Source organism: Ictalurus punctatus, chromosome 2 (assembly GCF_001660625.3).
Source record: "Ictalurus punctatus breed USDA103 chromosome 2, Coco_2.0, whole genome shotgun sequence".
NCBI lineage: Eukaryota > Metazoa > Chordata > Actinopteri > Siluriformes > Ictaluridae > Ictalurus > Ictalurus punctatus.
This window is the reverse complement of record NC_030417.2, coordinates 25,844,851-25,869,495: the sequence shown is the minus strand read 5'-3', so window position 1 is coordinate 25,869,495 and position 24,645 is coordinate 25,844,851. Positions and strand designations below refer to the sequence as shown.

General features: G+C 38.2%; 1 protein-coding gene across 1 annotated transcript; it reads right to left on the bottom strand.

The window, feature by feature from the left end:
* Positions 1-217: 217 nt before the first annotated feature.
* On the bottom strand, positions 218-24,170 carry LOC108258078 (ral guanine nucleotide dissociation stimulator-like 1). The gene is made up of 17 exons (XM_017456397.3): positions 23,781-24,170; positions 16,231-16,520; positions 14,749-14,793; positions 13,861-14,030; positions 12,019-12,164; positions 10,609-10,839; positions 10,256-10,359; positions 9,929-10,013; positions 8,392-8,463; positions 7,285-7,371; positions 6,985-7,017; positions 6,121-6,242; positions 5,618-5,716; positions 5,380-5,503; positions 4,473-4,733; positions 2,049-2,163; positions 218-1,954 (listed from the first exon to the last, which is right to left on the bottom strand). Exons 1-17 carry the CDS (start codon positions 23,802-23,804, stop codon positions 1,809-1,811), a joined length of 2,154 nt encoding a protein of 717 aa, XP_017311886.2. The 5' UTR covers positions 23,805-24,170; the 3' UTR covers positions 218-1,808.
* Between the last annotated feature and the right edge of the window lie 475 nt (positions 24,171-24,645).

Below are 24,645 nucleotides of genomic sequence, written 5' to 3'. Positions count from 1 at the left end.
AGGGGTGTGTGTGGGTGGGTGTGTGTGGGTGTGTGTGTGGGTGGGTGTGTGTGTGTTGGGGGGGTGTCGGGGGGATGGGTGGCAGGTGGCATCCCATCCAAAGTGTATTCCTCTCTCGTGCAGTGCTCCCTGGCTCTGGATCCATTATGACCCTGATCAGTATAAAGCGATTATTGAAAGTGCACGAAATTTATATCCAAATCACAGGCAAACAAAATACAATGTTTAAGTTCATTTTAATCTTTTGAGAAGTGCTACATGTACATGCATAATTAGTATGTACAGTAAACCAATGAAATGCTATGAATTGCAGAGTAGAATAAGTCTAAAATACAGTACACTATAATACAGTAATAATCAGTGTGATGATTTCTTCTCAAAATCTGTTACACATTTGTTTGTGATTCTCCTAAGAATAATTAATCGGATACTAAACAATATTTCTCTTTTTTGAGAAGAAAAAAAAATCTACTTTAAACAGCAGAATCAAAGAATACATTTGTGGTTAAGAACAAGAAAATATATCTCTCCGATAATAATTGCACAGAAATTGAACGTTATTTTAAAGCACTAAAGAATAACATCAGAAGACATCAGTGGCAGAGATTCTGTAAAGCCTGAGTCAGGAACAAGTGGATGAAAGTGCAAGACATTACAGTGGAATTGCTGAACAGTGCAGCAACTGCTGATTAGACTTCTACCACTCTTACAATGTGATGGTGGAATGCCACTACGCCTGTCAGTGCAGTACCTTTATCTTACACAAACACACACACACAGAGAGAAAGAGAGCAAGAGCGACACACACAAACGTACACGCCCAATCGATATATCATCATGGTGCTGAGCCGTGGGAAGGGAACATAATGACTGCCTCTATCACCTATATCTACTTTAAAGGGAGGCATCACATCTTACTTTTAAAAGGCAGGTTGTTCTACAAATAATAAAAACTGAACAGATCAACAAAACATCAGATATATGGATAGAAAAAGAAACTTATTGGTATAAACATGGCCTTTGACATTAAATGTTAATGTAATGTCTACATGTGTTACATACTCAACTAGATTTGCTTTGCCTTTCTTATATTAAGTTTTATCAGCCTCTTAAGTATTACCTATGTTGTATAATATAAACAGTAAGGATGCAAATAATCAGGGAAAAGACCTTCACTAGTATAGAAATGAATTTCAGGTCCACACTAAAAGAAGTATCTTGTAAGTGACTGTGTAACTTCAGTATGCATTATGAGAAAACAGTACAGGCAATGAATCGTACATTACTATGAAGCTCTAAATTATGTAACCTGGTATGCAAAGACTGCAACTGACTGAGGTGATAGTCATGCTCAGTTTGACAGAAACTGACAGTGAAACTAGTGAAACTCAGGCCATGTGAGCTGCACTTTACGCAGTCGGGTACTGTAGCTGCTGCAATTCTGTGACAAAGACATTGATGACTTGTAGGATTAGGAATCTTACTGCTACAACCCATACCACTATTAGATCTTTATAAATATAAAGCTTCTACATTTCTGGCAGTTTAGAACCATGTGAAAACAGTGAAAACAGTGTTCAGTTAAGTTCAAAGCAAGCTGATATTAACTTATTAACATTATTAGAAAAATATTTGTCAAGTAGCAAATAACTACCATTAAATAAGCATAAATATGTTTGACTATATACATATATTCTATGTACATTTTGGATATAAAATTTTAATCATAACGAGTTCAGTGGCATTTCAGTATTGTGCGGATTTTTAAGCAAATTCAGTTTCTTCTCATTGAGTTTTCCAGAGCGCTGCTATTTCGTAGACCGGCCTGCTGACATTGATGCTGAGCGTGCGAGTTGTTTCCGCTGGCCTTTTGGACAACGGCGTAAAACAAAGTCATAGTTGGCTGAAGTAGACATGGCATAGAAGACATTGGCTTTGTCTGGAATGATCAGCTCTGGAAATACAATTGAATCCATTAGAAATAAATGTTACAGGACAGTAACTGTGGTAGTAAGTTTTAAGAGAGGTTTAACACTATTTACACTCACCTTTGCCTTGAGCCAACATTTGGACAAGACAGAAGTCCTGTACACTGGCATTCTCCAGGTTGTGTTTCTGCAGGGCCCTCTCGATCACTTGGGCTGTTTTTTCCTGACTAGTCAGCTACGAAACAACATGGCCATGGTCACTGACACCATCACAAATGTAGAAAATCGGGTGGTATTTTTTTCTAATGTGAAATTTTTTTTTCAATAATTTCAATATAGAGTTCTTTTTTTAGGCTTACTGTCTGTATCAATCCCAGAAACGGCACACAGGTGCTACTCACTATATAGACATTACTGGTACTTTGAGGAACTGTGGAGCTACATCATCCCAAAATCTCACACCAAAATAAAAATGGGTTGGTTCTTATTTCATTTGCACTGAATGCTTATAAAGATGTATGCTATTTACAGTGAAAGAGTGGTGATCATAATAGAACAAACTAACCTGGTGCCAAACTACAGTGCTTCCAGAAAGTATTCATCACCCAGTTATTGTTTCTTTTTGCTGTATTGCAAGATCAAATTAAGAATTTTGTATTAGAATGGGATTTTGTTTTTGTTTTTTAAGAGACCCTACAGAAATCAAATAAAGGAGAAGGATAAGGTTCTTAAAGCAGCTGAACAGCTTTGAACCTTAAGAGCACTGTAAAATCCATCAGAACAAAGTGGAAAATATATGGCACAACCCAGACACTACCAAGATCAGGTCAAACTGAGTGCTCAGGCAAGAAGGGCAATTGCCAGAGAAGTATTCAAGAGTCCAGCAACAACACTGAAGGAGTTGCAGAGCTCACTGGCTGAAATAGGAGACCCTGTGCAGACCTCAACAATATCATCAGCTCTTTACAGATCTGACCTCTAAGGAAGCCACTTCTGAGAAAGGTCATGTTCCCCCAAATTTGAGAGCTTTGGGGGGAAAAAAAGAAGATTGTGTGGTCTGATGAGACTTAAGTTGAGCCAATTGCCAAAGCATAATGTTTGGCACAAACTAATACAAACTAATACAAACTAATACACCTAGGTAAGAAGTACGATGGTAGTAGCATCATGTGCTCAAGGTTGCACTTGCACAGCAGGAGGAATGGGAAAGCACTGTATTTGTGGAGGCACTGTATTTCTAAGTTAAAAAGGTCTCAATTTGGTGGGAGTTAGCTGAAGCTAGCTGTTTCAAAATCTACAATTCAAACAAGTTCAGCCCCTCCTGTCACCCTTTACTCCATATCCTGCCTAGGCTCAAATACCTAAATGTTAGTGCAGGTAGACATGAGTCCTTGTCCTAATTGGGTGAATGATGGTGGTCCATATAATTGATTTCTTTCTTCCATTTACAGAGCCAGAGGCACATCAACTGTATTTAACCCTCTGAGTAGATATTTTATTGACAGCTACTAGAATGTGAGGCAAACTTCACCAAATATTACAAATATTGCAAGAAGTTTGGTTTGCATAGGGTTAACTTGTGCTGAGGACACTGGGGACATGTCTACACTTTTTCATGTGTCCAGAATTTGTCCCCAACACATTTTGTTAAACGTGTTAAAAGTGTAGTTTTTAAAATTATTTCATGCAAAACATGGTGTGTAAAACTTAACACTTTATAAAATATCAGTTTAGACCTGTTGGTTAGCCTACTGGTCTCCTTTATGATAAAACTTGTTTGTGACACACACAACATTAAGATTAACTTAGACCTACATAAAATGTAGGTCTTTGATATTATGATATTGTGGCATGTGAAAAATATAAACTGAGGCTTTATACCAGTTGTAGCAGTCAGCTACATAGCCAAAAACTTAAATTACTTTTTTTTCTAATGACCTTACATACGACGTGGTTTTGGTGATGTGAACACATTTTAAAAGACATCCAAAGACTCCATCATTCTGCAATTGTTTGTAAAGTTGATGTGGATGCGATTAAAATGAAAGCTTGATACTTCAGAACTACCTTTAATGTGAATTGTTTAAGCAAGTTTGTCTTAGGATTGTTTTTCTTTTGTTTATTTGCCGTCATCATATTTGTCACCAGATTTTTTGTATCCATGATAGTTTGGATTTCTGGTTCAGTTTGTCCCAGTACTATCCCTTCTTCTCTTTTCCTTTTACCACTGACTTGCAGTGATGTGTATATTGTGTTAAAGCAGTACTAGCATGATGTATTGGAAACAAAACACCCATTTCTGACAAAGAAGCTTACTGATTAAGCTTTGTACATGTGGGAATAGAGGCCTTATTTGCTGTACATCTACACATTATACATTTTATCCAAAATGAAACTGAAATATGCTGACCATATCCAGATGATCCAGTTATGTGCTGAGCAAAATTATACATTCATATGTCCAACTTTCCAATATTAGCTACTATAGTATAGTGCTGGTTCATTACCAATTCATCAAAATGTTTCTGGATTCTCAGTGCTCACCAGGATGCTCTTGTACATGTTTCCATTGTTGCTGCTCTCCACACTGATTCTAATAATGCAAGAGTCAGCCACCTGCCTGTTGTACAGGGGCAGTGCGGTCATGGAAACCGAGCGCTTATGGCCAGGCTTGGATGGAGCTGACGAAGTCAACAGTGGAGAGAGAATGAGGTCAGCCTTGGAGCTGGTGGAGGAGCTAGAAGAGCCCGTAGGAGAAGAGGTAGAAACGCTGTCAGCCATGTTTTGGCAGGAGCTCGAGAGCGACTAGAAGGAGAAAGAAGGAATGTGATGTGTCATGTCAACTGAATTATACAGATTTGGTTCAGAATGGTCCAAAAGTTCTATCACACCCTACACTGTTCACGTTAGTTTTTTAGTCTAGACTTAATTTAGTCTAGCAATACTAATATTGCGTGTCGATGAGAGTGGGTCTCAAGTACAGTGTGTTCTTTACAAAGGGAGTGTGATGGGTGATGTACTGAGACAACTGTGCTTTGCTCAAGTGCTGTTGACTATGAAAAACAGCCCTCTAGTCAAGTGCCAGGATCCAAGTTAATATAAAATGAAGTACATTCCATAGTCAAGCCCAGTTAAGTTGTAACAGGATGTCAAGTAGACAAGAGACATTATAATGAATGTTATAAATCTGAGGATTATGACAGATGTGTTATATGCTCCAAATATTAATCTAAGATGATGATCTAAGATAATAATCTGTTTAGTGCTTTAGATGATTTACTGTAGCAAAGGAAGCAGTTCACAACTCCAGTCCAGTAGGGCCAAAGTCCAGCATTGCTTGGTGAATTCTCTGCTCAAAGATTTAACTATTTGACCATGCTTAATAATATTACAGCAGGGAAATTGCCTACCTGTGCTGTGCTGGGTAGAAGGATAGATGTTTATTTAGTACCTGCGCTCCAAGAGGAGATGACTGATTTGTGGAGAGATCCTCCATTTCAGAGCTGCTGGATCCAGAAGATGAGACACTAATCTGGTCAGCATTCTTTTTGGAGGTCTCAGTCACATTCAGGAGGCTGCATACGTACACACATACACAACCACATACAGTATGAGATGCTGTATTGTGTATTTTATGCCTTGCTGTTGCATAAATCAGAAGATGCTTTTCTGTGAATGTTCATACTCACGAAGTGAGCCTTTTGGTGAGTGAAACGTGATTTGAGGCTGTACTGCTGGACGGCGAACAGCTGTCAAGTGGAGGCTCCAGCTGTCTGGACAACTCATAACTGAGGACGTATATACAGGAAAAATGAGATTCATGAAGTTTCCACTATAAAATACACTTACTGACCACTTTATCAGGAACACCCATACATCACGTGGCAGCAACACAATTGGCATGGTTTTTGGTGCCAGATGAGCTGGTCTGAGTGTTTCAGAAATATTTTTGATTTTCACTCATAACAGAGTTTACACAGAACTGTGCCAAAAAAAAAACATTGCGTGAACAAGCAGTTCTGTGGGTGGAAATGCCTTTGCGATGAGACAGTCCAGAGGAGAATGGCTAGATTGGTTCAAGCTATAGGAAGTTGAACTTGAAGTTTGAAGTTGAACTTCAAATAGAACGGCATCTATTTAATCAATAAGCAAACAATATACAAAACCCCCCTGCAGGGACATAGAATCTCACCTCTCCTGATCCGTGAGCAGACTGTGACATTGTAACCAGGCTGCAATCTGAGGATGGTCTGGTAAAGTGTACTGAGAGCAGGATGCTTGGAGTTGACGGATTTGCCACAAAATCTCATACTCCTGCAAAAAAAATAAAAATACAAGTGTATAGAGCCTATCATTGCTGGGGGACATTGGGTAGGGGCCAATGTATCATCTTGCTTCCACAAGGTACAACCAAGCAGTTATGAGATTATACTGGACCTCCCTGAATTACAGAAGAACTAGATAGATGTTTCACAAAGCTATGAGTTGTGAAACCCCTTCCTACAGTTCAATATGGGATAGTGGAGCTTAGTATTCGGCAGTATACCAGTATAAATGAGACAGTGGTAGAATTTGTAAAGCAACAAAGATTTTCAAATACGATTTGTACTGAAGTTCAGCAAAAACATCAAAGGAAACTGATGTACAAAATGCAAACAAAAATACTGGCTTGAAGTTAACAATGTAGACCTTTTAGTAATATATTAAGAACATCAGATGTTTTTCCTTGGTGTTTTTTAAATTTATTTATTTGATCTCTGATTTGTTTCATTCCAGTTTACAGGAATGTATAAGTGGGGGGAAAAAAAAACATTTATAGATTCATGTCTTTTGGCTGTCATTTGTAGATAGCGAATTGTGTATTCAATGACATATACTGATGCCACTCAAAATGTTCATAACATAGCAATAGAAAACTTGGTCTGTATCGCCCACCCCTGCTGGAAGATTTTCCATGACTTCAGAAAAGTCTTATCTCTAAAAGCACACCAGTGTGTAATCTTAACATGTGCAACGTAACACCCAAGTCAATCGTTAGAGAAAGCCAGACACTCACCCTCCTGCGCTTCTCGAAATTTATGAAGTCACGCTGTTTAAAAAAAAAGAATTATAAGATAATGAGATGCTTATTATAAGAATAGGAAACTTCACAATGTATTACTTATATAGTAGAGCCTTTTAAAAAAGAAATGCTATCTGCTTATAACCTTCTACTGTAGCCTATGAATCAGACACTGTTTTTAAACTGACAGTCATTTTTGGGCAAAATGTTCACTCACTAGAAGGAAAATAACACAAACATGATTTTCTCACTCATACAGTCAAGGAGACGTTGAAGTAGCATTTCAGACATTACCTCCACAGTATCAGGCAGTGCTGTATCCAGCATGGTGAGTACAGTGAGGTATGTTCCCAGGTAAGGCACGACTCCATTGTTGGTGCTCTACAGAAAAAGTGACATTAGCAACAGGATGAATTAGTTAGTAATTGACAAAACGTCAGTTCTCAGACAGTGATAGATCAATAATATACACTATATGGGCAAAAGTTTGTGGATACCCTACCATCAGACCCATACGTGCTTTTAAACATCCCACGCCCCAAATCCAGATTTAATACCCCCTTTGCTGTTATAATAACCTCTACTCTTCTGGGAAGACTTTGCACTAGATTATTGAGTGTGGCTGTGGGGATTTGTCCATTCAGCCACAGGAGTATTAGTGAGGTCAGGCACTGATGTCGGGTGAGGAGGCCTGGAGTATACTCCGCATCCAGTTCAAGTGGATTGAGGTCAGGGCTCTGTGGAAGCTCTTATAATCCAACCTTGGCAAACCATGGACCTCACTTTGAAGAAAAGTGGAGGGAAATTGTAATGCTACAGCATACAAAGACATCCTATACAACTGTGTGCTTTCAACTTTGTGGCAAAAGTTTGCGGAGGGCCTAAATATGGTTGTGACAATCAGGTGTCCACAAACCTTTGGCCATATAGTGTATAACTAGAACGAAGATCATAGAACAACTACAGGCTTACGGTAAAAACTAATTTGATCTCAATTTCCAATGCAATGAATCATCAAAGTGGCTATATGTTGTTTAGGAAAGCTTTTGTGTGTGTGTGTGTGTGTGTGTGTGTGTGTGTGTGTGTGTGTGTGTGTGTGTGTGTGTGTGTGTGTGTGTGTGTGAGTGAGTGAGTGAGTGAGTGAGTGAGAGAGGGAAGGAGAGAGAGAGAGAGAGAGAGAGAGAGAGAGAGAGAGAGATGAGGATGTGGTTAACCGCACATTTCTCTCAGAACATTTGGTCCCTAAAAAACTCCAAGTAGACAGAAATTTTTCTGTTTAATGTCTAGTTTACTGGCATCTAAGAGCCCAATAGTGGACATTCCTGCTTGACTTTCAGTTACCTTTTCCTTCATTTTTTATAATTAGAGAAATGTGCTTGCATGATTATTTGAGGACTTTACCATCTGTTTGGACATGGGACACTGCTTGGATGTCTTGGGTAAAATATTGTCCATGGCTGCCTGGCTCCCATCCTAAAACACATTAGAAACAGTTATCAGATAACCAAGACACACTCACACACACACACACACACACACACACACACTAGGGTGTTGACTAGGGGAAAAAATGTAGTAATAGAAAATCAGCAAAGCCTGATTACATACTGTAGATACAAAGCTACCCATTTCTATGTGCATCACTCCCTATGTTTACACGCAAATCAATATTCTGATATTAATCGGAATTTGGCAATATTCTAATTAATATTTAGTCATGGAAATGCCGCAATTTGATTGCCCGATTCAGATTAAGACAATATTCTGATTCCCACCCCTGGAATATGCCTGTTTTAATCAGAAATTTGTTTCATGTAAACACCAGAAATCCACTGAAAGGAGATATATGTGCATGCTCAGTCCACAGGGAAATGTGAGTGCTTAGCTGTAGGCTAGGTATTTACAAATGGCAACTCAGTACAATCATGTGTACGGGAATATTCTGATGCCTGTATACATGTACAGTAAACATCATATTCGGAATATGGCTGCAACCTGAATATAGACCTTAGCTTGTGCATTGTGAAATAGATCACTTCAATGCACTAAGGCCAAAAGTAGCCTCAGAGTTTGTTCTGAATAGAGAACAAACTATCGATTCAGTTATCATAATCTCCAGTGGTTAACACACCTTACTTCCAAAAACAGAACCTGAACCTGCTGATACACTGAATGGCTGAAACAACACCATGGCGGTTGGATCGACAATAACAATAGCTATTGTGTAAACAAGTACTAATAGAGCTTCTGAGTGTGTGTATCTATGTGAAAATAAACACTTGATCGCTATGTGAAGCTAGTTTTAATATTTAATAACAGGTAACAGTCTTGACACATATTAACAGTGGGTGTGAGGTGTGTTTATGACATGGTGTGATGTTTTAGACATTTGTTAACATACAGTACTGTGCAAAGGTTTTAGGCACCCTATTTTTTTAATACAAACTTTGTTATAGTTGTTTTTTTATGACTTCTACATTATCGAGTCAATAGAAAAACATTTTAGATTCCCAAACATTGGTTTTCTAGCGCAAAATTAAATTTTACAGGAAAATGTTTGTATGTCATTAAAGAAAGCAGTATATTATGCAAGAGACACTTTTCAGAGGAAAAAAAGTACAATGAAGGTTGCTGGGTTTTGCTGCAAAAATAAGAAGCAAATGCGACAATCAAATTCTCCAGAAGAACCGTGACCGGTTCTACAACATGCTCAGTAACACAGCTCATTTCCTTATAAAACTGCACTAATTGTACCGTAGACTGCTATTTTTATTTGTATTTTTTTGTCACACCAAATATTGACTTTGTTTCATTTACTACTCTCTACTACTGCTCTTTACGGTATTTTATTTATGTAAAAACATTTAATTTCATTATTCTGAAGGCAACTTTTGCACAGTACTGTGCAATCACAGCTTATGAGTGTGTGTTCTCTAACCTCCACAAGGATTTCTCTGCTGGTCAACACACAGTTCTCATCTGGGAAAGTTTCACACAGGTTCTCAAAAGTGCTCACACTTTCTCTGGATAAAAAAAGCAGATATAAAGTCAGATTTAAACATAGTTTCAATAAAACTGCCAATGCCTACAAATTGCTCCAAGTCATTTTCCACCAAGGCCCCAAACCAGTTTACATAATATTGCTGAGAAATCAAGACCCAGTTCCAAGAAATAGGGTATGTCATAATTACACAAATAATATGATTCATTTAATATAACACTCAGCTAAATAAACCATGTAAGTGTGTGTTGGTTTAATGTGCACCTGTTCAGCGCATCCCAGGTCTTCCTCAGCCTGTAAATCGGGTTGGACTGCAACGCAGACAAAATGGCCTTCAGGGAGGAGAAGTTCTTCAGCTGCCTGCACTCCTGTGGGAGCAAATGAAAGATGGTGTAAAAGTATCATCTGCCTTGAAATTTGAAAAATATCATCTGCTTTCTAGACAGTGATGGATTCAAGTGACCATTCAAACCCCCTACATGATCATGAAATACTGTGTAACCAATGAGCTGAAAATCCACCATGGGATACAAAGGTGCAGTGAAATCAGGCATTTTAAACAGAATTTTACTCTGAAAGTTGCTTAAAGTGAATAATCAAAACATTACTGATCTAACCTGTGCAACTCGTATCCATCTCTCGATGATTCTTGCTCTCTGGTTTGGAGTGGATGATGGAGTGGAAGAAGGCGAGGTGGAGGGGCAAAGCAGTGAGGTGATGACACGGTTAGTAATAGAGTTGAACTGGGAGATGGTGGCACGAATGGTGGGCGAGAGGTTTTCCTTCTTATCTCTCTGAGACCATACGCAGCCCAGACACTGGAAGGGGACCACCTTCACAAACAGCTCCTATAAGACCGTACAGAGAAGTGTGAAGTTTAGAAGGTTGTTGGTCATTTACAAATAATAAAAAACCCAACAGATGTGGAAAATTTGCCACTGGTTATGTGTACACACATTGACCTTTATCAGTTTTAATTCATTCAGACTGAGTACAGTTTCAGAATGAACTTAAATATAAATGCAACAATTTGTTTAAATTTTTTTTTATATCTCATTACGTTTAATACCAGTCCGTACAGGAATTCACAGATTTTCTCCGCGATTTTTTTTTCCTCCATAATTTGTGACGCAATTTGTGGACTTGAATTGGAACTGAAACTGTTTTGCACAATCTTTTGCAGTGATGTTTGTTAGTAAATGAGACCTATTAACAGTACTCATGTTCATGCAGGTAAGCCGAAGGGCTTAGGCTGAATGTCCACTGTGATGACCCCGCATGATACGTCTTGGCCCAAATCTGTGGAAAATCAGTAATAATTTTGAAAAATCGCAAGCTCCTCCAAATATTGCGGAGTTTGCTTGATTTTGTATTAAATCCTGGAGGGACTGTAATATAAAGCCAATTTATGCACACTCAAAAAATTGGTGTCAATGCTACCATGACAACAAGAAGCTTGTGAGTCTGATCAGAATACAACATGTAGCTAACATTAGCTCAGCATGTTCAATCACCTTGCTTGTGCTTTCCAAATGTCATTCTGAGCAAAACATAAGATATTTCACATTATACTCGCTAAACAGAAGGCCACAGATGTCCATCCCACCACCATCAAACCTTTTAATTATTTTTAAATAATTTTAAACTTTATAACATACATATTTTTCCCCAAGAGTTGAAATTGGTTGGCATACATCTAACCCAAACACCTAGACTGTGCAGAATGAACAAAAAGATCCCAAAGTTTTAAACAGTTTATCCACCTCTATTCATTAGACAGAAATTTGACTGACGTTAATTCATTCATCTTCGGTAACCATTTTATTGTGGATCCAGAACCTATCCCAGGTTTGAGGCAGGAACACACCCTGAACAGGATGCATCCATCACAGGGCTGACTGGTCTATGTTATTCATATTTAATTGTATACATGTATACAAGAGTTCATTCAGAATAATAAACCCTTCATTAATACATTATTATTGGGTTTATTGGCTTAGCATGTAAATGTAACTATTGACACTCACTGCATCCTGTTTGGTGAGCTGTTCTGCAAGTTCTGTGACAGAGAAATCCATGAAGTCTGCCTGATTGGTTACATCATCCAAGTCCTTCTCTCCCTGATTCAACTCTTGCTCCTGTTCCCCACCAGCTTGATCTTTATTCGCAGCATCTGAGAGGAAAAGAACGAGTTAGGCTTGTTATTGGACACTGCTACACTGTGTCAGGATATAATAGCTCTACAGTGGCGATCAATATTAGAGAACAATTTATAAACACTTGATTTTTCTAAAATATTGTTAATCTTCATCGCTCAAAATATGAAGGAACATTAGCTGTGGGTTTACCACTGTTCTACTAACATGTTTTACTAAATAACCAAGGCACTACAACAAAAACCTTTATTTTTTGGAAAACACAGTGATCAAAATTAGAGAATGGTACCCGCTGTAGGACGAAAGATGATTTCAACTGATATCAGCGTTACAGCTGCCACAAATTAATAGGAAGTGTAGAGGCCCTTGCTTTGAATGACTTCAGCACATCTGTGGCTGTAGGACATCACTAGTTTCTCACACTGCTCTGGTGTGACCTTGGTCCACTTCCAGTCTCTTCCACAGTTCAGTAACTGTAGTGGGTTTCTTAGCCATAACTTTGTCGCCAATGATTTTCCACAGATTTTCAATCTGATTTAGATCAGGACTCTGAACTGATCTAGCTTCTAGCTTCAAGGAATTGCTTTACCCATGTTGCAGTGTGACAGGAGGCATTGTCTTTCATGAAAATTGCAGGCAGATTAGGAGATGCTCGGAGGGGAGATGCTGGGAAGGAACCGCATGTTGCCGAAGGAGGTTCTGATAAAATTTGCATTCACCCTGCCATGTAGCTGTATAAAAGGCCTCCTGCTGCAGAAAACAGGCCCCCAAACCATGAAACTTCCTCCTCCACCTTTCACTGACTTTTTTACACACTTTGGGTTCAGTCTTTCCCCAGTTTGACGCCAAACATAATGTTTCCCATTGGACCCAATTAAATTAAACTTCCTCTCATCACTAAAGTGAACTTTGGACCAGTTCTCTCTGTACACACAACATGCTCCTCAGCAAAGTTTAGCCTAGCATTTAGATTCTTTCTGCTGATGAGAGGCTTGGTCACTGCAGAGTGGGCATTCAGTCGGAATTCTCCTAAACGGCGAGACACTGGATGCCGAGACAGATCCTTACCCTGTTCAGCACTGAACCGACAAGCAATTCCAGCTGCAGTCTTGAACCAATCCCCCGTGCCTTTGCATTTTGGGGGACTTGAATTAATTTGTGCCATTGTAAAGCTGCAATATTCTAGAAATCACAGATTTGGATCAACCAACTACTGTTGAGAAGAAGAAAGGGTCATCCATTTGGCCTTCATCTGGACAACCTGCTGTCACAGGGTTTCAGTCACCTTGGAGTGACTCACCATCTTGCAAAGTCAGTGAAATTGGAAAGTTATCCTGACAGGAACGCTGCCAGTCAAACAGGGTTTCTCAAGTAATTAAGGAAATTAGCACCAGGTGCCAGATTAACAGCAATAACTGGGAGGAATCTGAAAGTGTTCTCCAATTTTGATCATTTTGATCAGTACATGTAAATTAAATGTCTCATTTAATTTATATTTATTATACTGGGCTTCAGAATATATTTAACTTATGAAATATACTTAAAAACTGCCCTTCTACTCCTGTTAGGATAATTTCAAATAGGACTAAGCAGTGACCATGAAATTTAGGAAATTGTAGGTTGTTCTCTAATTTTGATCTCCGCTGTATATAATATAGCTGACTTATATAACTTAAGGACTCCAAGTAAACAGTGTTGCAGCAAATGTCTGACCTTCTGCTTGGAATTTCTTGAGGAGATCCTCATAGCACTTGGCTAGGACCAAAAGAGATGTGTGTCGCCTCAGCTGCAGGCACATTAAGCGCAACGAAGAGTGCATTGGAGGATCCCTGAAATCCTCAGCAAACTCATCCAACCATGTCTGAAGTAGAATCCATAGAGAGCTAAAAACAAGAAAAAAATGCTGAGTATTTGCTTGCAGAAAATCAGACAAGTTTCTGATAAATAGAAGCTTAGAGTAAATAAGAATTTAGTTAATACCAAAATTGTTCATTTTCTAATAGCAGCATGTTTATTGTGTTTAATTCCTCTTATACCACAGTAATTTGTCAATGATAATTTTTTTATTTATGAAACAATAAACATTTTTATCCATTTATAGTTAAATCTAATGCTGTGAAACATCCAGAAAACAAGTCCGTTCCCATTATCACTTTCGTTATAACAGCTATAAACAGTTGTTCCCTCACCAGCTTCTCTTTTTCTCTCTTGACATTAAGAAGACTAGAAAAAAAAATGCAGGTTGTCACATAACTGAGAAACCACAAAGTGTAAGATGCTCTGCCTTGAGGATTTTCCCCCAGTGGAAAAGTTAAAGAAATAGCTTTATGTCAAAACCCTGACACTGACTGAAGTCTTCATTCATAAATGTAAAACAAGTGTCTCTGATGACTTGCCTACCCTTTGCCTTCATATCTACCTCCAAAGCCTTTCCCTATTCTCTCAGCTGGGTTTTTTATCCTCTCAGTTATAGTCTACCTTGAAATTCACTTTTTTCAGATTGTGTAAAAAAAAAGAGAGAGAGAGAGAGAAGCATTTTCCTTTATTTCCATTAAAAGGGCTTTCAGAGGTGCAAACCTGCACCCTCATACTGTGTCTTACCTCTTATGACACTTGCTGTTGTCCAGCTCAGAGTCAAGACTGTCTCTATTTCAGAGAGAAAAGAAGTTATACATGGACAATTTTTGCCTAAATTCTAATTTAATTCAAATTCATTCATTGATTAAACTCATTCTTAAATTCTTTACAGAAACATTATCCTATTAATTTACATAAAATCAGGCTTCATCTAGGTCTAATTATACAACACATAACACATGTAATATGTAACCAAGTGTTAATTATCTTCACACACAGGATACAGAAATTTTATCTATGAGGAATCTTACAGTGCATGTAAGTAATCAACACTGTCTTTCTGCAAGTGATGTTTTATGCAAATTTTGTCCTTTTAGTAAGACTTCCAACCTTTTTCCAAGGCAAATTTGAGCAGAATTTGGATGATAACCTCTCTGCTACTATGCAGAGACTGCTTTAAGTAAAGAGGAGATAAAAGAGGCTTATGGCACACAAGTACAGGGTTCTTGAAAAGCCTAGCCCTGATTGTGTTGTCAACATTTCATGAGAAATCACTGTTGGCTCATAATTCCTCCAGGAATAGAAGGGTCCCAGGGGGATCAGTCATGGGGTCTGAGTTCAAGGTAACAGTTTAGTAATGAAATGCCATGATGAATAATTACATACGCATAATAACTTAAAAAGCAGGAACTTCGGATGGAACAGAATCAGAGCTGCGACAACTAATCGATAATAATCGATTATGAAAAACGTTGTTAACGAATCTCATTATCGATTAGTCGGTCTGCGCACAGAACGGGGTTCATTAACTCACTATGTTATTTCTGTTCCAAAAACACGCATCAGAGAGTACAGATCAAAGTTCTGTCCCAAATTACGAACTATACACTTACACTATGCACTATGCACTTTATCATCTAAATGGAACACTAGCAGGGGTTTTTTACTGACGGGAAGTATAAGCCGTATCCCAATTGATGGCACTTGACATCAAACGCACATTATGCAACGCCACTAGCTTTTGCAGATTACCACGTCAATGAAAATTTATTTCTTCAGTTTACTGTTAATGTCAGCATTCCCTTTTATGCCCAACATGACCTCAATCACAATCAGACAGAAATCTAATCATCAAGTGACGAATATATAAACTGGACAAACAGTTGTGTTAATGTAAAGTTTTAATCTAAAGTTTATATTTGTGACACTCTGTTTGTGTATTTTATTTTAAATAAACAAAAAAAGGTATTGAAATTTAGTTTTATTTTCTCCACCTGATTAGTTGATTAATCAAAAAATAATAATCAGCTGATTATTATTATGCTTTAATTATGAAAATTATCTTTAGTTGCAACCCTAAACAGACTGATGCAAAACACGTTGAGATGTACACCCATTGTGCAGCAGTTTCTGACACACATCATGAAACCTACACATAAACACATGCATTCAGTATGTAAACACACACACACACACACACACACACACACACACACACACACAGACCTCTGCAAAAGCAGTTCGATGAGTTTGTTGGTGCTGATGAAGGTGCGGTATGTAGAAAGCAGTATCCTCCCATAGTCCTGCTCTTGGCAGCAGGGATCAAACAGGTGATCCACCACACGGTTCAGGGTGGCTGCTTTCAGCCTCCGGATTTTAGATGTACGGTACTGAACGTACGCAGAGCAGGGGGAGGCCTCGGCTGCTTCGCCCGACTGCTGCACTCGCTCTCTGCGCAGTGTGATGCCAAACACTGCGCCATCTTCAAACTCCTCACCCCACTCCTGAACTGGGTCCTTATATAAAACCACAAACAGAACAAACCTTAGATTTCAGTTAAGGCTGAAATTGTGCATGCATGCACTGAGTGATGAAGTCCTGCTTATTTCTACTGATTCAGTATGCCAGACAATCAGAAGCGAAAAAAGAAAGAAAAAAAATGAATAAATAAATAAATAAATGTATTATCTATACATACATAGGCACATATACAGAAACATCTACACATGTACATATACCTACAGCGCCCTCCACTAATATTGGCACCCTCGGTAAATATGAGCAAAGAAATTTGAAGTATTTGAAGAGATTCTGTTTTGAGGACTGGTCTCAGATCCCTTGTCATGTATTCTCCAACCTCATCAGGCATTATAGGAGAAGACTCAGAGCTGTTATCTTGGCAAAGGAAGGCAGCATAAAGTATTGCCTAAAAGGGTGCCAATAATAGTAATTTTGTGATTATTTTTTAACAAAACATCAAAAGGTTAAACAATAAAGATAATTTTTCACAGCTTTCTTTGCTCATATTTACCAAGGGTGCCAATATTAGTGGAGGGCACTGTACAGACCCTGCACTCTGACCCCAGCTTCCTGACATGCTGGGGTATGTGAAGAAACCTTTTAAAGAGTATATCCAAAGTGTTGAAATCAACGATCAGTAATCACCTTCAAGATATTCAAAAAAAGGCTTCCAGATCTGTAAAAATCTCATCAGATCTCATCAGTTTTTCTTCACCAGGAATAGAAAGAATCCTTCTGTCATCCAACTCAGTTGTTTTTTTGTGGTCTTCCAGGCCTTTTGGGGTTCCTGAGCTCACCATTGCATTCTTTCATTATCAAGAATGCACCAAATAGTTGCTTTGGCCACACCTAACCTTTCTGCTATCTGTCGGACTTTTCAGCCTAATGACGGATCGTTTCACTGGCAGTGACAGCTCTTTGGACTTAATATTGAAAGTTAACAGCAACAGATTCCAAATGCAAATACCACACTTGAAATCAACTCTGGATCTTTTAATCTGCTTTCTTGTAAGCGTAATAATGAGAGAATAATACACGTCTATAATTTCTATACTGTTCACTTGCTTTGGATGGAAATACCCTCAGCTGAAAGCTGAAGGTCTATAATATACGCAAATATACTGTGCTAGACAGCTAAAATAACTTTGTAAGTGTAACTTTGTGACTGAATTTTTTTTTAAAGCAAGAAATATGCTGATTAAATATTCAATGTAGTACCATCAGCTATAATTACTATAAGCTAAATCAACTACTTGCATTCATACTGAGCCATGTTCTCAATTCTGCACTATGCCTACCCAGGCTTGCCAAAATATATTTTTTTTTAAAAACCAACAGACTTTCTACAGTGCTTAGAAGAAGAATAACTGTGAAAAATATGAATGGATTCATTTCCTTTTTGCAGCAGTATCCATGTACTTAGGCCATGGATGGGCAAAGTTTTTGGAACATTAGCTTTTACATATTGATTTGAGCATGTGTAATGTAATATCATTATATGTACCATCGTGTCTGATACTGTGTCTGATCACACACACACACACACACACACACACACACACACACACACACACACACACACACACAAAACAAGTCTTTCAATAAGACATAAAACAGACATAAATACACATTTAGGGATAATCTAGGCTATTGTTTTTACTGGTGAGTTTTGTCAATCTAAAACCTGAAACAGTGAAATCTTAAACACAAATCTTTTTACAAACACAAATATATATATATATATATATATATATATATATAAGAAATGTATTTTTTACAACAAACATATTTTCAGCATTATGTATGTCCCCTTGATTTATGATATTTATCCAGAGGGACTTTCCATGCTACACTTTGTGTCAGTCAAAACAGTGCCCCTGTAGGACTGCAGGCTGAAATATAGCTCATGTTTTGTTTACATGATGGCATACACTGCAGTATAAACCATTTTGTATTTTGTAGTGTTTGCATCTAAACCAAGACTGAGATGCACACAGAATACTGCAGAAAAGGAAACAGAAAAAAGTGGACATGGGGGCTTTCAATTCATTTTTATTGACGGAGTTTAAAACAACTGCAACAGAGAGCAGAGTGCTTATTAGAGCTGGAAGATATTGATATAATATCGATATTGGTGAAAAATGATTACGATATTGTGACACTATTCTGAAATATAATTGGTATGGTGATGGATTTTTTAAAAATGTTTTTAATAATTACTAATTAAATGATACTGAATGGATGCTGTTGACTTGACGCCATTAAAAAACAAATCTTAATCTTCTTTGCCTTAATAGGCATTAAAAAAAAAGTATCAAAGTTAGTTGAACGTTTTTTGTTTATTTTACTACTCTTTTGCAGACAGTTTGTTAGCTAAATTATACATCGTGATATGCATCGTGTATTGTAGAAATGTCCAGGATCACGATATGATATTTTTGTCATTTCACCCAGCCCTAGTGCTTATGGATTTTAAAAAATCTTGATGGTGAATATAGATATATATCTGCTTCATGTGTGCACATCTAATAACACTTCAGAACTGCCTCCGATGTTAACTGACCTTTAATATAATGTTTGACCCCAAATGACAAAAAAAATGCTGAAATAAGAATGGAGAGTGGGAGACTAAGGACATATAGCATGTTATTAGCAAAGATAATAGAGGAAATGAGCTGTGGCAGGAATTAATAAGATTGTTTGTCATTGTTATGAAACAAATAACTCATAAAAAAAACAATAAAATCATAATATGCATAATAGCATAATAGCATAGTTTTTGGCCCTTCATGTACTCACAAAAATGCTGATATGACATGGCCTGAGGAACCATTAAAGGAACATAATTCTATCTAGAACCCTATTCAGAGAGTAATTCTTTTAGAAAAGTAGAACCGCTCTAGAAAACCACAACGGTTAACCACCCAAAAACCCTGAAATCATAAATAGCGTCAACACTGTACACCACTGCTACTGCACAGATTTAGTATGTACAGTAAGCATAGTTTTTCACAGTAGACTGCAGACATTTGTAGATAAAGTCTTCCCTGAAATAAAACTTTTAATGAGAAACCATTTTCTCATAGGAACTTCAACCATTTCCAACCATTTTGTTTAGTCGAACCAGTAGCTACCTGCAGCCCCTAGGCTCTTTTGTTTGCAGGAACAACAGCAAGGGCTGGGCAGTCAGCTAAAAGAAGAGCCATGTAACCCACAGCAAACACTTAGAGAGTCTCATCACACACTAACCCCCTCAAAGATCTGGTCCAACAAGTGATGTCAGCAAAAGAGACGGTACGGTACAAGTCAACACATGAATCACAAGTCTCTGCTGAGTAACCGAACTGCACACCACCAGAAAAGCTCATAATGAGCACTTGTGCTGTTTTAGACTACTGTTTATGGTCTTTTAGTGTCAAGCTATATGGACAGAAACAACAGCAAGGCAAACAAATGAGTCCACACAAATGTGGATAGAGGGTGGATTCAGGTTTAAACCCCCTGAAATATTTTATCACAGTTCTGTGCTGATTCATAAGGAGGTTAACATAGCACACACTCAGCACAGTTAATTATGTACATCTCAAATAACACTGTGTTGCAGTTATTTTGCGATAGTGATGTTCATAAAACGTAAAACAAGCGCGTGTTAATTGGTTTAATCATATTTTGGTGCCTACCACCAACTATGGTGAGAAACAATATTAACCAAAATCGAAATCATGCTTTTTTTCCAGTAGATCTAGCTTTTTAATGTAATTTCCATAATATTACTAGCATGTTATTTTAATCATTTTTAGTTTATTTCCTACACAAAAACATTATTAATATGGTAAAATTATCTGATGGTAAGTTGTGCCTCTACTGCATCTGACATCCACCCAAAATGTGTGAGCGTGCTCACACTTCTAATTGTACAGCTCACACAATTATTTTATTTATCATATGTCCTCATCCCCTCTGACATTAATTTCTGGCTACTCCACTGTGTCCACAGATGACAACTCGACAGGGGATGGTCATGGCTACAAAGTTTAACAACATGAGGACGTGATATTGGTCACTTTTTATCAAACTAGTATAACCATGTCAACATATTCGAATATTAAAATGTTGAAATGTTTTACACATATCTGTTTTGTGAGCCACACTGAGCATGTATTCTACTATCAGAAGCTTTTATATTTTACTATTAAGAACATGTGATGTGAACATTTCTGTACTTTTGGTTGCCAGATCTCAGGTGCAAGCCACTTGCAAGCCATTGATCTCCAGCTCAAGAGAGGACAAGAGTTCATTATAGTTTCTGATGAATATGCATTAAGGGTGTCCTTTGTTTAATGTAAATTAATGAATCCAACAAGTCCAAAGAAGGATCGTTAGGAAACACGCTGCCACAGTTCAAAGAAACACCTGGAACATTAAAACACAACATCTATTATACACAACATTTATTGCTTCTGATGCCACCCATGTTGAAAAGGACAACGTGGGTGGCATCAGAAGCAATAATAATAATAATAATAATAATAATAATAATAAGCATGCATTAACACTAAACATCAAATCTGTCCTTGCTCCCTGAATTTTGAACACTACTAATTTCCAAGACCAACTGAATGTTTCTACCAGCTGTTTGTTTAGTTGCTGTATATCTCCACACCTCCAGCTAACACTTATAATCCAGTTCTAACACATCTGGATTTTGATGTTCAGTTCTGCTGAAGAGCTTCATTAGCTTGATCGAATAGAAAATGGGGACGGGTAATTAATCATTTGACTTTAAAGTGTACACTTATAGAATGATTTATAATTCCACCATCCAGTGTCACCTAGAAGAGGATGTGCTCCCATTTGAGTCTTGTTCCTCTTAAGAAGTCTTCCTCATGTCATCTCAGGGAGTCTGTCATTTCACCACTGTCGCCTCTGGCTTGCTCATTAGAGATCTAAATGTACATTCATATTTCTGTAAAGATACTTTGTGACAATATCTATTCTTCAAAGTGCTACACAAATAAATAAGATTGAAACTGACATTTACAGACAATTAAATAAAACAGGCCAAGTGCTCTATATTCCCAACCTCCAAAACCGGGTCCAGACCACATATGTTTACATTTGTGGCATTTGGCAGGCGCCCTTATCCAGAGTGACTTACATTCATGTCATTCGTACAATTGCGCAGTTGAAGGTTAAGGGCCTTTCTCAAGGGCCAAGCAATTACAGCTTAGCTGTGCTGGGTTCTGAACTCTGGACCTTCTGATCAGAAATCCAAAATGTACAAAACGTAGCCTTCACTTACAAATTTCGACCATAGTGTGCAAGGTCAAGTCAGGTTCCGTGCTTGATACAATCTGGGTCAGGAGTGTCAAGTTCCATCTCTAGCATGCAGGCATGGAAAGAACAGCCAGAAGTACAGCATAACATTGAACTCTATCACTTCACAAATCTCTGTTCTTTCACATGACACACAGATCATATGGTGATCTGACACATTCCAATAACGTGGTTTATTGACTGGTATGCAAACACACGTCTTCATTATTACGTTCTTACTGATCAGAGCGTCAGATCAGAGCATTCTGGCTGAAGAAATGTTCAGGAACAAAGAGAGTTAGGACAAATAAGAGATGTGGGTCAAATGATCCAGATTCTTTTCTGCATGCACTGTATACAACGCTGCTAAGCTGGATAGTTAGACTGGATAATACCATTTTAGTGACTCAAAAGAAATTCAAAAGTCAGTTGTGGGTATTTATGTTGAAATCAGATCATTAGGCCCTTAAGCCAAGCACTGAGTCACAATGTCAATAATGCAAACTGCAGAACAATCTGCTTTTATACACACTGATGGATCATATTTGTCCCAGAGAGACAAAGGCACAAAGTGGTCAGGCAAAAGCACATAATGCCTATGGCCTAAAGACAAATCAACCATGGGGGAGTTTTGCATTGGCTGTGCGTCACCATTACACAATGACACAAAGAGAAAGAAAGCAGTGCTGCGTCAGAACTACAGAAACATTATCAGTATTAAAAACAGCAGTTTTTTTCTTATGGAATAACCAGTTGATAGCATAGGGGATCTGTGTGGTGGGTCAACTGCAAACATCATTTTTAATCCTTATATCCTTATACACATGCAAACATGCACAGGCTACATTATTTAACACAGCATTTACAAGAAATAAGGAACAGAAACAACATGGATCAGAGAGAGAGGGCAGGCAATGTGAATAAATAACCTGCAGTAATAAACGTGCAACACAACTCAGTTGTCAACAAGGCCAACCTGGAGTCTGTTAAGCAACATGTTCAGAGAAACATTCAAATGAATGCAAATTCTGTACTTAGCTCATACGCATTCAATCACAGTGAAAAAGTAATGCAAGCTTGTGGAAACCACCTTCATTCCCCAAACTCCCCATCAATCCCCAAACCCAAACTCTACCTTCATTCCCCAATCCAAACTCCTTCTCAATCCCAAACCCAAACTCCCCCTTAAATCCCCAACCCAAACTCCACCTTCATACCCCAACTCCACCTTCATACCCCAACCTAAATTCCACTTTCATACACCAACCCAAACTCCACCTTCATACCCCAACCCAAACTCCACCTTCATACCCCAACTCCACCTTCATACCCCAACCCAAACTCCACCTTCATACCCCAATCCAAACTCTACCTTCATACCCCAACCCAAACTCCACCTTCATACCCCAACTCCACCTTCATACCCCAACCCAAACTCTACCTTCATACCCCAACCCAAACTCCACCTTCATACCCCAACTCCACCTTCATACCCCAACCCAAACTCCACCTTCATACCCCAACCCAAACTCTACCTTCATACCCCAACCCAAACTCCACCTTCATACCCCAACCCAAACTCTACCTTCATACCCCAACCCAAACTCTACAATTCTCAACCCAAACTATAAAAAGGGTACAAAAGTGCTCTGTGTTCCCTCCAAGTGTTGCACTCTCGCTCGCTCTCTCTCTCTCACTCTCTCTCTCTCACACACACACACACACACACACCGGTGATATATGAAGGACAGGTGTGCGGAGAGGGAGGACTATTTCAAGAGCATTCATTTGATTGCAGTATATTACTTATGTCCTAATCAGACATCTAAAGAAGCCACAGTGTTCAGCTGGGTTTGTGAGCAGTAGCATTAGTAGAGATTGTTCAAAGTATTAGTAGATTAAAACTCTTGACACAAACGCAACAATAAATGTAACCTTACCATGGTTAACTCCCATTTTCCCATCTCTCACAGCAAAGTCCGACCAGAAACCTAAGGTGCAACTGCGTCCATCTTATGTTTAATTAAAATCTCATCAAACTATTACCTCTGCATTTTCCGACCTTCAAAATGCTCAATATTCCTTCAGTTATAACACGTTATAATAGACCTAAAACTATGTTCGTGAAGAACACGACTTGTATATCTGTAAAGGTTGCTCGAGTTTAATGTTCCATATTAAAACGCAGAGAAATGTCCTATTTTAAAACCCTAAGTAGCATGTCTCTTGTTGTTTATAATGTCAAAGCCGCTCCTTCTGTGCCTCGGCTTGTCCCTGTGGCGAGCTTCATGCCAACGCCAATTCCCACTGCACTCATCAGCACAGCGACTGCGAGCGCACTGGACCTGTCATCAAGAGGGCGGGGCCAAAAGAACGGCCTGCTCTGTCATTGGTCACTGCTAGTGTGGGTGTAGTCTTTAAACTAATATTTCATAAGGCAAACTTCCGGGTACGTCCAGAACAGCCGACTACAGTACTATAGAATATGCAACGCCAGAAGGGATGAACAATTCCTTGCCATACTTCTTAGCATTGTAGTATGCGACCTCGGATATCCTTTTAGTGTCAGTTTACAGTAGTGGATAAACTACTGCTTTATAAAAGTAGCAACAAATGTAACAAATACACTTTAATAAGTAGTGGATAAACTACTACCACTACTCATCATCATTATTATTATTATTATTATTATTATTATTATTATTATTATTATTATTATTATTATTGCTGCTGTTATTAATATTACAACAACAAAAACAACAACAATAATAATCTTTTATAAAGCTCTTCAGTAGTTTACATGTG

Coding starts and splice junctions, on each gene's coding strand:
- LOC108258078 (XM_017456397.3), bottom strand. CDS start 23,804: ATGGGAAAATGGGAGTTAACCATG. Junction 10,360..10,608: donor GATGGATACGAGTTGCACAG/GTTAGATCAGTA, acceptor TTGCTCCCACAG/GAGTGCAGGCAGCTGAAGAA. Junction 7,018..7,284: donor CACTGCCTGATACTGTGGAG/GTAATGTCTGAA, acceptor TTTTTTAAACAG/CGTGACTTCATAAATTTCGA.